This window comes from Balaenoptera musculus, chromosome 6, assembly GCF_009873245.2.
Source record: "Balaenoptera musculus isolate JJ_BM4_2016_0621 chromosome 6, mBalMus1.pri.v3, whole genome shotgun sequence".
NCBI classification, from domain to species: Eukaryota; Metazoa; Chordata; class Mammalia; order Artiodactyla; family Balaenopteridae; genus Balaenoptera; species Balaenoptera musculus.
Window position 1 is genome coordinate 16,450,073 of NC_045790.1, and position 13,457 is coordinate 16,463,529.

Here is a 13,457-nt window from a genome sequence, read left to right on the forward strand (position 1 = left end):
CTCTGGATGCTGCGTTCTGTGTGCTTGACCTTAAGCTGACAGGTTGGAGTCCCTCAGTTTATAGATTTTATTTTTAAAGGCTTTTTCGTAAAACACTAACCTCGGCGAAGGAGAAAGAAGAAAAAGAAAAAAAAGCTGAGTTCAGCAGCTGTAGTTTGCTGTATTTTTCATCTTGCATCAGCAAGTTGGGACCACAAATAATCTGGTCTTATACGCTTCCGTGATGTTGCTGCTTAAGGCTCGGCTCTCCTCCTGAGGCAGGAATATTCCTCGGAGCCAGCATCCCTCCCCTTCCCCAACCTGCCGGCTCCGGTGGGTGGTGGGAGGTGGGCAGGGGTCCAAGTGGAAGGCAGAGCACAGAGGGGAGCACCGGCCAGCCAGGGGGTGGGTCATTAATTTCTGAATGGTTTCTGGAATCAGCTAAACATTTCCTTTTAACCAGCTTCCCCAGCCTCATATCCTTTGTTAGTTGAGGAAAAATGTCATTTATAATGGATATTGCCTTGATAAATAGCTCCCAGGAAGCACAGCGTTCTCATTAGTCTATATAATGGGAAAGGCTCCTAGTGGTGGCATCGCTGCCCAGATATTTGCCTGAATGGAAAAATATTTGTCTCTGCAGTGGGCTCTAGAAGGCCTGGAGGAAGGACGCCGGGGGGCCAGGCTGAGGGCCCAAGGTCCCCTGCAGCCTCTGTGGTCCCGAGGGAGTGTGTGTTCTCCCAGTCCTCTGTGAGAGCAGAGCCGGACTCCCGGTCCTTCCTGCGTCCTGCTGGGGCCAGGCTGCAGTATGCAGGCTTCTCTCCCTCTCTGCCACGCCAGCCTCCTGTCCCTGCTCTGGCCCACTGCGCTTATTCTCTATTCATCATTCCTAGGGAGAAAAAGAATAAACACGTACAGAGTGAATTCTATCTTTCGGAAGTACTTTTGCATATGTGATTTCACTGTTCACTTTTGCATATGTGGTTTCATTTCCACACTCTTCTGTGTAGGTGTCAGAGCCATTTAGGCACTAAGAGTTACCGTGATGTTTCCAGCGTGTACGGCTTATAAGCAGCAAGTGTTTTGATCCAAATACTCCACCCTGACACGGATTCCTTTTGCCCTTCTGCTTGTTTGAGAATGGACGGTTTACCCAGCCTTTCTCCACAGGGACCCATTGGATTTTCCTCTGTGGGTCCCCAAGGCACTTGTTCATGTTAAGAGTGGTGCTTAAGGATGTGTGTTAATTCTTGCAGGCCACTGGGGCCTCCTTTAGCAAATGGCTGGTATCAGAGATAGCAAAGGTACTTTTCCAAGTTCCTAACAACCACCAGGCAGTGTCTGAGGAGGGGAGGGAGACAGACCCACCAAAGGGCATTTTGGGGGGCTGACCTATCTTAGTGCCAAAGTTAATGTGACCCTGATGCATTTTGCCCTGCTGCCACCTGGAAATCTGCTTGTAATTTTATTTTTCAAGGGGAAGTGTTTGGAGAGTTCTTGATTCTTTTCCTGCTTAGCGGAAAATCTTCTGTGCCTCCAGATATAGTCCCCATCCATCCATCCATCCACTCATCCATTCATCCATCCATCCATCCATCCATCCATCCACTCATCCATCCATCCATCCACTCATCCATCCATCCATCCATCCATCCATCCATCCATCCATCCATCCATCCACTCATCCATCCACTCATCCATCCATCCACTCATCCATCCATCCATCCATCCATCCATCCATCCGTCCATCCATCCATCCATCCATCCATCCATTCTTTCTTCCCTCCCTCCCTTCCCCCTTCCATCCAAAAGGCTCTCTATTCAGTGTCAGGCACTACTCTGGGCACTGAGGATTCAAACATGAATAAAGTCATTTCTGTTCTGAAAGAATTCATACTTTAATGGGAGAAACAGATACAAAAAATATAAATTATGATATGATTGGTGGGGAAAACATAATAACTGGCGTTTGTGAAACACGTTGAGAGTTGGGGCAAGGCATCATTCACAGAAAGTTTTCTGGAAGAGCCGACACCTCCTGAACTGGGTTTGGAAGGGTGAACTGGAAGAGGAGGTAAGGAGCGTGTGGTTGGGGGAAGGCAGTCCTGGCAGGAGGGGTCTGTGGGGTAAGGCTCTGTGGAGCATCGCGGTTGGGGAACTCGTGCCATTTGCTATTGCTGCGAGGATTTGGGCGAGAGAGAGGAGGAGGAGGAGGAGAAATGAGATGGGGAGGTCATCACGGCCCCGATTATGGGTGGGGGTCAGGGTGGCAAATGATGGGCTCTTGAAACCCAGGAAGTCCCCCTTTGGGGGCATTAGTGGGGCCATAGTCACCAGAGTCAGAATAAGTCCCTCAAAAAGCTGAGGCCAGCGTGCTGGGCACAGTTCTAGGTGCTGTACGGGAATCTCGGTGACACTTCCCAGAAATGACTGGACCTTTTTTCTGGATGAGGATTCTCACAGTGGGGTAACTTGCCCAAGCTTGTCCCCTTTGTGATTTGCAGAACTGGGGCTTGAACCCAGGTTGTTTGAGGCCTGGGATTTTGCTTTTAGTCACTCTGCCCCTCGTACTGGTCTGTAGTTTAGGCTGGATTTTCCTCTGTACGTTATGTTTTACGAAATATGATTTGATGTCAGAGCCTATCTGAATCTCTGTAACAACATGCCGCGGAATCATAGGGTTTGGATGGATTGTGAAGGTTGAGAAACGCTCTGCGGAGGTGGGAGGGAGGGGAATTGCAAAGGAGGGGAGGCATCTGGGTCTCTGAGTGGGAGGTCTTCAGCTTCTGGAATGGGAAGAATAAAGGTTGAAAGTGCTTGAACTTAGCTCATGAGACTTCAAGTGTCAGAGTCTCAGGACTAATCCCTGGGGTTAGGAAGATCACATGAGAGGCCGACCACTGGCCATGGGGATCTTGCCTGTTCCCTGGCCACCACAGGATCACCTGCTACCCCTGACTTAAAGAACTTAAAGGAGGTAGACCTGGAGCTTTTTGCTCTGGAGCAGGAGGGAGGGTGGCAGTGGGGAGGGAGAGAGAGAAGAAACTAACCTCATACCACCAGCAGGAACCATATCAGCATTTGGAGAAAGTTGAAAGAAATCTTTCAGCTGGCTGGCTACCTAGCTCAAGGCTAACCACACTCTTAACACAATAATAAGTCAATCCTCACTGAATAATTAAACAGAGAGCCTTCATAAGTATTGACTTAACGTGACAGCAAGTCTGTAGTGACTCTGGGTTTGCTTATGTAAACACAATCTCTTGTTCAGCTTACTTAGCAGTTCAATGAAATAGAACAGTCCTTCAATTAAAATCAAATGATGCATACGTTTAATTCTTTTCTCCTCTTACCAGGTAATAATAGGTTTGGAACATAGGTGAAGGGATTGGGGGGAAATTGGGGAAAAGGGCATCTGCCCATCTGCCTGTGTTTCAGAGAACACGAAGGGCTATATCCAATGGTGGTGTCTAGAAGAAGGATGTGGACTTGGCTCCCATCTCTGGGACCTGGGTGGAAGATCCATGTGGGCTCGGGTTGGCTTCTTTCCCATCCAGACCCTCCCAATCCTCCCCTAAAGCAGGCTTCTGTTGGCCACTCTGGTTGGCATGCCAGTCTTTTGATGGTTGCCTGGGTCTAATTGATTGCTTCTGGTCACCTGGGGTCCAGTGGCTCCAACCACAGCCATCTCCAGGTCATTTCCTCTGGATGCCCTCATGGCTCACCTGGAGGAGAGAGGGGATGCTGGGGGAGCTCCAGACTGGATGGAAAAGGGGGGGCCAAGGAGGAAAGTAGCACCTCACTGATTCCCTCGGATGACACCAGAAGGGAAATAAGCCTTTCTCCTTTTGCGGCTGCCACATGCTGGGAGAAGGGGAGGGAGCCGTGGGTTGAGAAAAGAGAGGGCTGGGTAAGGGTGGGGGCAGTGGGGTGGCGGGGAAGACCCACTGGCTTTGGAGCTAAGATTTGAAGCTAAGTCTTGTGCCTTGCTGCTGTGATATTAAGTGAGTTAATTAACCTCTCTATGCCTCTATTTCCTTACCTGTAAAACAGGGGTAATCATGCTAACTTCAGAGAATTGTTGTCAGGGTAAAGTGTGGTGGTGTTAGCGGAAGTACTTTGTGTGACTCCGGGTAAGTGCAGGAGATGCTTGTTAACAGATCACAGATGTTATATTCCTTCGGCCTGAAGGGAGAGCCCATGCCTTCTACACAGTGTCCCATGCTCAGCAGTGGTGAGCGGAGTCCCCTAATCTCGATAACAGTGTAGCAGGTGTTGATGGGGCAGCACGATCCGTTTGCTCGTTCAATCCTCGTCCCCACTGTACGAGGAGGTAAGTACTATTATAACCTCCGTTTTGCAGATGAGGAAACCTGGAGAGGTTTAATGACTTTGTCCAGGCCACAGAGCTGAGCCAACTTTCAGACCCAACCAGGATGACAAGATGTCAGAAATTGGACCTCACGGGTGGGCCTCCTTCTGTGGAGGGGTGGGGTTCTCTCAGAGTTCAGGACCTCCTGGGGAAAGGGAGCAAACATTTCTCCTTGCAGTAGCCTGCCCTGAGCTCTTGGTCAGGTCCAGAAGGGTTCATTCTGCATTTGCCAGTGTGGCATCAAGCTCTCTCACCTGCAAGCTCCTAGGACTCGGAGCTGCCCTGGAGTGAGGGGCCAGTGCTCTGAGATGGGTAGCTTTGCTCTCTCAGCCTCTTTCTTTTGGGATCTAGGGTCAGTCGCATTTGCTGATGCTTCTGGAACCAATAACATTTTCTCTAACCAAAGGCTTCGAGAAATCATTGTTTATGAAAACGCAGGATTCCTGGGGCCTCATTCCATTAAATGTAAAGAAATAATTACCATCTTAAAGCAGCTTTATTAAAAGAGCACATAATAAACAGTGTATTCTATTAACATCTTTTGAAATTTAATTCTGGATCGTGTCAGTTCACACACTCACCATGTTCCCCTGTTCGTAACCAGGGTGCATAAAGTATATTGTCTCCTGCATTTTATCCCTTAACATGATTTCATGTTTAAATTTTCACATGTTGGTATCATCTACGTCCTTGTCATTTTCAATAGCGAGGTGGCTTTCTGTGGCTTACCCATCTGAACCATTCCTCTCTAGGAAAGAATCCAAGGCCAGATCTGTCTTCCTTCATGAATTGTACCGTCATCTGTTTTCCAGGTTACTCCCACTGAAGCGTTCCTGTGATCCTGCCTCTTTCACGTGGATTAGATAGACCCTTTGTGGGTTTGGTTTTTGGTGTGTGTCCGTTTCAGTGTGTGCCTTTTTTATTTGCTTTGAACTTGGACAAAGAAGATCAGATAAAATCAGAGAGCAAAGCTAAGCAGTAGTGAAGAATTTTTCTTTTTCTTTTTTGGCCGTGCCACGTGGCTTGCAGGATCTTAGTTCCCTGATCAGGGATAGAACCTGGGCCCCCTGCATTGGAAGCACGGAGTCCTAACCACTGGACTGCCAGGGAATTCCCAAGAATTTTTCTGTTTTCAGTGACACAGACCCAACTACCTTAAGAAAAATTAAAAAGGAATCTGTTGGCTTCCAATAAAATATAGAAAGGGCAGGAGTGTATTCCAGGACTCAAATACAAATAGGTCTCCCTCTGTCTCGCCTTGTCTCTAGTTTCTGTTTCTCTCTGCAGGTCAGCTGCATGCTTATCCTTACTGTGACCACGAGGCTAGATCTATGGTCCCAGTTTATCTGGGCTCACATCCATAGTGTCTTATAACCAGAAAGAAAAGAATGTTCTTCTTTGCTCCATTAGGAAAGTCTCTGGGCAGGGCTCTGCTTGGCCTGGCTTGTGTTATTTCCTTATCCCTGGACTAGTCAGTGTGGCCAGGAAGAGAGCGTGTGGTGGGCCAAGCCTGGGTCACGTGTCCGCCTGTGGCCCCGGATGGTGGAGTGCCACGGTTGACAGCCTGTAAGAACTACCTGGCCGGAGGAGGAAGTCCGCAACCCACCCCCTAAGGGGAGCTGCTGTTCTAGGCAGAAAGAATGAGTATCCATGTACACGTAAAGAATAAACAGGAGGGAAGGAAGCCAAGTGGATTCTTGATTTCATGAGACAAGTGGCGGTAGTCCTCGGGAACAGGCAGGAAAGGACGGGGGCTCAGGCTGTCCACAGTGAGCCCTGGAGGCGTCAGAAAACAGGCACGTGGGGGAAATCCATTTTCCCCTTTCTCAGTGTCACGTAACATTGAGCCTACTTAACCGTGCCCTGCACCACTGGAGGGGACCTCGGAAAGCCATTCCAGAGGCTCTTGGGTCTATGACAGCCATTTCCTCTGTGTTCCCCTAAATTGTCTCTGAAGACCATCATGAGTACTTTGCATTTCTTGCGAACCCTTTTTCTCCTCCATAAGATATTCAAGTGCCCTGTTCATCAGCATGCAGCAGTGCTGGTGGCAGCCGTCTGGAAGTATTGTTAGCGGTGGCGGGTCATGGCAGCAGAGCCAGAGAAAGACCCTGTCCTCACTGGCAGGTGCCTGGTCCTCCTTCGCTGGCTGTAGGGTGTGTGACCGTGCGACCTACCTCTTGGAGCTGCCGTGTCCTCGCTGTGAAATATGTCTACTTTGTGGGATTGTTCAGAAAGTTAAATGCGATAACCATGACTGACACATGGTGTATCCTCAGTAAATATTAGCTTCCTTTACTCTTCCTCTGATTCTAAATCAGTAGAAACCCATGGGTTTCTGTGGCAGCAGCATAACAGGTATAACCTGATAAATGGGAACTTGGCCAAGAGCTTCAGACCCTAAAGCCACGTATTGGCCAGCATTTGGAACGCTTTGGGGGTTCTCGGGAGCAATTTACCGTAGTATTATTCTAGGCCAGACAGATTTGAGAAGAGTCTTTGTGCTTGGGAAGGTGTTTACAATCTGCACCAAGGGAGGGATTTATTGATAACAGGTACCTGTACTTTCTTGGCTAAGGCCAAAGAAAAGAAGCCAGAGGTGTGTACCCAAGTGTAACTGTGTTTGTATGGGGATAGGAATGTGTGTGTGTGTGTGTGTGCGTGCGTGTGTGTACAAACATGCACAGTCTTGTAACTGTGAACCTTCTTGGGCTACAGCCTGAAGCATTACTTTCTTCCATGGGCTGGGCTATATTGTAGGTATATTTAAAGCTGAGACCAGGGAGTGGGGTCTGGAGGGTTCCCACAATCCCAGCTCTGAAGCCTGTGCAGATTTGCCTCATCCCCCAACTTTTGCCTGCATCGGAATCACCTGGAGGGCTGGTTAAAATGAGGATTGCTGGGCCCTGCCCCGAGATTTAAGATCTGTTATATCTGGGGTGGGATCTGGAAAATATGCATTTCTAAGAAGTTCCCAGTTTTACACTGATGCTGTGGGTCTGCGGACCACATTTTAAGAACCACTGAGCTATAGGAAGTCCACCCTCTCCCATCCCCACCCCCCCAGTTTTGGATGATTCTGCTTATGTGAGTTGACCTTGGCATTTCCAGCTTTGCCTCTTTTTTCCTTTCAGGAACACACCTGCCCATCAAATAGGGTTGCCAGATCTAATAAAAATACAGGCTACCCAGTTAAACTTGAATTCCAGATAAACATTGAAAAACTGTTTGGTATAAGTATATCCCAGATATTGCATGGGATGTATTTATACTAAAAAAAAATATTCATTGTTTATCTGAAATTCAAATTAAATGGACATCCTGCATTTAATCTAGTGACTGTTTAATAAAACTGGGGGTCGGATGTCTCTCTCTGCCTCTCTTGCCGCTTTCCTGTGATTGAATAGGCTACAGCTGCTGATGAAACAAGCCCAAAGAGGGTTTGTGTGTTTTGGACAGATCCACCTGCTGTCCTGAGCTCATTTGGCAGTCTTTGCTCCATCTTGCTGAGATGGCCTTGGCTCGTGTTAGTTGTTGCTTCTCTTGCTGGCTCTCTGTTTTTCTCTTTTGTCTGTCCGTCTCTCTCTCTCTCATGCTTTCTTTTATGCCATCACTCCTATGGGAGCTCTTCGAGGCAGAAATCTGAGAAGCGATGCGGCTGGTCTAGGAAAAGGCTGTTCCTGGAAGTGAGAACAGAGTCCAAGAGACTGGGGACCTCATGGCGCCAGCAGGGACGAGTGGCATCTGGCCCGAGATCCCCAGCTGGCTCACCGCGCATTATGAAAAGGATAACATTTGCCTTGGAGACTGTACCTACCAGGACTGGACTGATTCACTCATGGCTGGAGTTGAGAGTGTCGTGGGCTTGAAGGAAATTGGCCCCGCTGGTCTCGCATGCCGGTGGAGGGAGCCGGCTGCTATGGACTTCGGTGTGACTTAAGGGACAGAGGGAACTTGAGCAATCAAAGGCCTCCTGGAGACTTGGACACGGCGTCCTCCTAAACAGCCCCATTTGTCACTCTGGCTTGCCAAGGCTGCCTGGATGCTGAGGACAGAGAAATGGAGCAACAGAAAGCCTGGCCGCTTCCCTTCCCTCCACCCTTCCCCTTAGCTCCTCTCCCTCCCCTCCCTGTGCTCTGAAGAGAGCCACAGGGCTGCTGTAAAGGAAGTAGGCCGTAGCCTCAGAGGCGCGAGGTGGCCTTTCCCCATTGGTCACCCAAGGTCTGGCAAAGGGGCCTGTGCCGCTCCTCCTGTGTCCTCAGCGTGGCATGGAGAGTGACGTGGGGCAGGGAGACCATTGTTCACCTCGGTCCAGCAGGCTGACTCTGGAGCCTGGTGGGGAGAGGGAGGCAGCTGTCTCTCCCCGATAGGCTCACATTGCCTTGCGTGGGGTCCAGACCCGCCTCGGAGGGGTGAACAGGTATTTTTCTTCTACATCAGACACAGGAAAAGCTGCTCCCTGTTTGTCTGTGGCAGGCACGGTGCTGGGGATGAGACATCTGGGTAGAGAAGAGAGATAAGGACGGTGTCTCCTCTCTGTGCCCCAGCTCTCCCACGTATCCCGTGAGAGAAATAGGCAGGCAGGCACAGCCCACCCCATTTGATAACTGGGGACACTGAGCACAGAGACACACCAGGCCTGCCCAAGGTCACACAGCAGGCGAGCGGTAGACTGAATGTGGTTGTGTGACAGCTGCTCCCTTCTCTCCCAGCAGCTGGATCTGCCCTCCCCTCCTCACTGAGGGGTCTCACTGGCCCACTGCACCTGGTGTTGGAACTCTTTCACTTTCCGTGTCCTGGCTTACTTCCTTTACCCACCCCTTCTCTCTGGATGACCTTGTCTCTCTCTGCGGACATCATACTCCCATTTTCACACGTTCACTCCGTCTCCAGCCTGGGACCCAGTGATATTTTAAGAAGCCTCATGGATGGTGAGGACAGCAAGATCCTTGAGGTTCTTAATGTCAGTGATTGGAGAACCGGCCTTGCAGAAGGGAGGTGAGGCCCTGCGTGCAGGGTGGGGAGCGGAGCTTCCGGGAGGATGGAGCTGGGCCCTCAGGTCTGCTGCAGCAGGTGGCGCGCTCCTCCGGGACGGTGAGCCGGCATTGACCTCTGTGGAGCCCTGACCCCATCAGCTGGAATTACCTTCCTGACATTGCACTGACATGCGTGCCATTCCCATCCTTAGTCTGTCAGTCACATGGCAGGGCCTCAATACGTATTTGGAGAAAAGATGAATGGTTATCTACCACTTGCCCAAAGGGGTTTGGAGGATATGGATGAAGAAATCAGTAGAGTCTGCCACTTTGGGAATGTGTGTTCCAGTTGGAGAGAGCAAACAGGGCAATATCAATAAGTCTGTATGCAATTAAGTATGAAATTGACTGGTCCAGACTATATGTGTAGCTGGAATACAGAGGTAGACGAAGTCCATGTGGCTGGAGGGGCAGAAAGGGCTTCACGGGCAGGACTGACAGCATTGGGGAGGTGGTAGGAGGGGCTTGGGCTCTCTGTGTGATCGAATGACATTAGAATGGACTCCTGTATTTTGGCTAAGAGATCCTATTCGAACGTCTCCTTGGTGGGGAGGAGATGGTAACTAGCAGCTCTGCCTGTAATCTCGCAGCCTCACACCCTGCAGGAGCTCGGATGTGGCTTCACGCTGCCCCCCTGCAGCCCTCCTCACTGCAGGGCCTGACCACAGCCCCTTGGCTCCTTCTGGAGGGAGACATTTGGCCAAAGCAAACAGTGAAATCTTTGAAGGCGCTGTATTCGTTTCCCTAGCTGCTGTAACAGAGTGCCACAACTGGGTGGCTTAAAGCAGAAACTGATTTTTTCACAATTCTGGAGGCCAGAAGTCCGAAATCAAGGTGTTGGCAGGACTGTGCTCCCTGTGAAGCCTTGAAGGGAGAATCTGTTCCATGCCTTCCTCTTAGCTTCTGGTGTTGCCGGCAATCTTTGGCATTCCTGGACTTGTAGGCGCCTCACTCCAAATGCTGCCTTGATCTTCACATGGCATTCTCACTCTGTGTCTGTGTCTCTTCTCTTCTTCTTATAAGGACACCAGACACTGGATTGGGGGCCCACGCTAATCCACTGTGACCTCATCTTGGTTACATCTGCAAAGAGCTTATTTCTGAGTAGGGTCACGTTCACAGGTACCAAGGATGAGGGCCTAGCTCTTTGGGTGACACAATTCAACCCACGATAGCTGCTTAGAGATTTTGGTTCGTTGACCTCCAAATCTCCTTTACCTATTAAGTCTGTGTCCCCTCCTGGCCCCCTGACAGGTCTCTGGAGGTCCGGGGTGTGGGCAGAGACCATCTCTCATTGACCTTCATTCATTTGCTAGTTCACGGAGCAGGACAGACTCCAGTCTGGCCATTCAAGACCAAGTCTCGTTCTGCAGGGGCTGGGGGCTTGGTTGGAAATGCTGCTTTTCCCTGTTTTGGGGGCTGGGTGGTGAGGAGATAGAGGGTATGATTTACAGGCGGGAGGGAGGGCGGAGACGTTGCAGCTTTCCTTGTCTTTTCCTATGGAGGACAAGATACTTTTACAGAGGAGCAGGATGTGGGTGGAGGACCTGCCGGAAGGGGTAGCCCTTATTATTGGGCTTCTGGGCTGGAGTCTTGGCTCCGCTGCTCAGAAGCTCTGGGGTCTTGGGCAAGTTACTCAGCTTCTCTTAGGCTCAACTTCCTCCTCTGTGAAGGAGGATGGTGATAACAACTGCTCAGCAGATCTTGGCAAAGTTTTTGTGAGGATTACGTGATAAAAGGTGGATGTGAAAGGACCTCTTCTTAAGTCACGTTTTTATCGTGGTCAATTACACACAACATAAAATTGACCATTTCCACCACATTTAAATGTACAGCTCAGTGGCGTTAAGTGCACTCCCATTGTTGTGCAGCCATTAACCACCATCCATCTCCAGAACTTTTTCATCTTCCCTGACTGTGAAAATACTTTTTATTCATTGGATAAATAAGGCAAATGAGTCCCCAAGAAGCGAGGACTCATCTGAGGTCTCGCAGGAAGATGGGGCGGAGCTGAAGTGAGACCTCGCCCCCAGCTCTCAGCTGGGAGCTCACCTTCCATCTCCAGCACCTCGCTGCCTCTGCGGGCTGCAGGAATCCAGGGACACTCAAGGTGTCTTTGGGGTCAAATCACTCTGGAGAGCTTCCTCCTTCTCCTAAACCCCCTCTCCTGGGACTGTTGGGCCTCCAGGCAAACCAGATGGGACCCAAGGAGCCGTCTCTGTGTTGAGAGCATTCCTCTTAGGCTGTCCTGGTCTCTCTCAACTTCTTGTCTTTCTCTCTATCTGCTCCTTCCTGATACGGACAGAGTTCCAGTGGAGAAGCAGGGGAGCTGAATTCGGGGTGACCTTTGGGATGGCTTTGTGAGGCACCTCACGGTATGGACAGAGCTTGGGCGGGGAGGCAGATGGCCTGGGTTCTGGTCCTTCCTGTGGCTACTGTAATGTTCTCACCGAGCCCGTATTGTCGAGGTCCTACTATGTGCCCATCATTGGGAAAACACCAGTGAACAAGACCTTGGTACTTGCTGCCTGCAGCTGCTGTGAGACACTCAGGATATGATGGCGAGGACCTTGTGGCAAAGGGCACTCGCCTATAGGAAGCCCCGGTGGGTGGGGAGGTGGGCGGTGGCCTGGGCTGATTGATGGTAACAGCCTGGGCCCAGGGTGCTAGGGCAGGAAGAAGAAGGAACGGGAATTGCCGTGCAGGTTAGACTTGGGTGCCCTGGGCTCCCTGTGACCTCTGCATCCAGGTGCTGGGGGCTGGAGACAGACCGGGTCAGACAGCAGCTGCCTTTAGGCAGCTCATGGTCGACTGGGGAGCACAGAGCTGTGTGCAGGTGGTTACAAAGCAGCTTTATCTGCACTGACAGAGAGGAGTGGGTGATGACAGGTTACATCACCAGGGGAAGAAAAGGCTGATTCTGCCTTGCAGGATGGGGAAGCTGGTGGAGGGACGGCAGGGGAGGCTTTGCTCTGATTTGATGCAAAAGAGGTGGGTCAGGAAGGCCCAGGGGATGTCTCGTCCTAGGGGGACTCTTTCTTTAACCTCCCTGGGGGCTGTCCCCTTTGACCCCCAGACGGATTCTATGAAGCGGCTGGGCAGGGATTATTGTACTCATTCTGTGAGTGGCCATGGTGCTGTGCTGGAGGACTTGGGAAAGGTCACCAGGAGTGGGTTGAGCAGGAAGCAGAGCCTGGCCTTCCTGCCTGGGTCCCAGGCATTCTCAGCAAACCCACCCGGGGTTCCCTCTGTGTTCCTCCGACGGAGAGACCCATTCAGAGCAGGCCTTGCCTAAACTGGGTGCCTGGGTCTCCAGGAAGTCCTGTCCTCAAGGAGCTCCTAGCCTAAAGCCCTCCAAGCTTCTTCCCCTCCATCTTCCTCCTCTCTGTCTTCCTGGCTTCTTCCCGCCCTGGGAGGCTGTGGAGGAGCCGCTCTGCCGCCGGGGAAGCGGGAGGGCCGCCAGACTAACTTGCTGTCCGATGGGTCTTCTCTTGACCCCAGGTCCCGGCTGGCAGACTTCCACGCCAACTGTCGTGCCTCCTACCGGACGCTCACCGGCTGCCCCACCGACAACTACCAGGCGTGTCTGGGCTCCTACGCCGGGATGATCGGTAAGCCGCCCCCACCCGGGCTCTTGGTGGCTCCCGGCTGCCCCAGGCTCCGTTAGGGACCGAGGCCCAGCTCAGGGCCGGCGGGTGGACAGCCTGAGCTGGCCCTTCTCTGCTGTGATGGGAGCCGGAGCTTTGTCATGGGGGAGGAGGCCCCAGGGGCCTTAGGCGCTTCCAAAATAAGAAGAAAGGGTAACATTCATTGTGCACATTCAGACGCGGTGCTAAGCAGTTTACGTGGACTGTCTTATTTAAATCTCACAGCAGCCCTTACTAGGCAGGGGGTGGGGCTCCATTTTACAGATGGGAAAACTGAGGCTTGGGGAAGCTAAGTAACTTGTGCAGGTTCACTCTGCTGGTCAACGCTGACACTGGGATCCAAACCCAAGAGAGAGCCTTAGCCTCCCTGACTGGAGGACACATGCTCTGCTTGTTGGCGAAAGAGAAGGCGAGGGCCCGTGC

At 51.2% G+C, this 13,457-nt stretch overlaps 1 protein-coding gene across 1 annotated transcript in view; it reads left to right on the forward strand.

The window, feature by feature from the left end:
* The window catches only part of GFRA2 (GDNF family receptor alpha 2), a 98,138-nt gene that overhangs the window by 68,940 nt on the left and 15,741 nt on the right, over window positions 1–13,457 (forward strand). Inside the window, exon 5 of the mRNA XM_036855681.1 lies at window positions 12,889–12,998. Coding sequence (XP_036711576.1) covers window positions 12,889–12,998 — 110 coding nt within the window. The remainder of the gene's footprint in view (window positions 1–12,888; window positions 12,999–13,457) is intronic.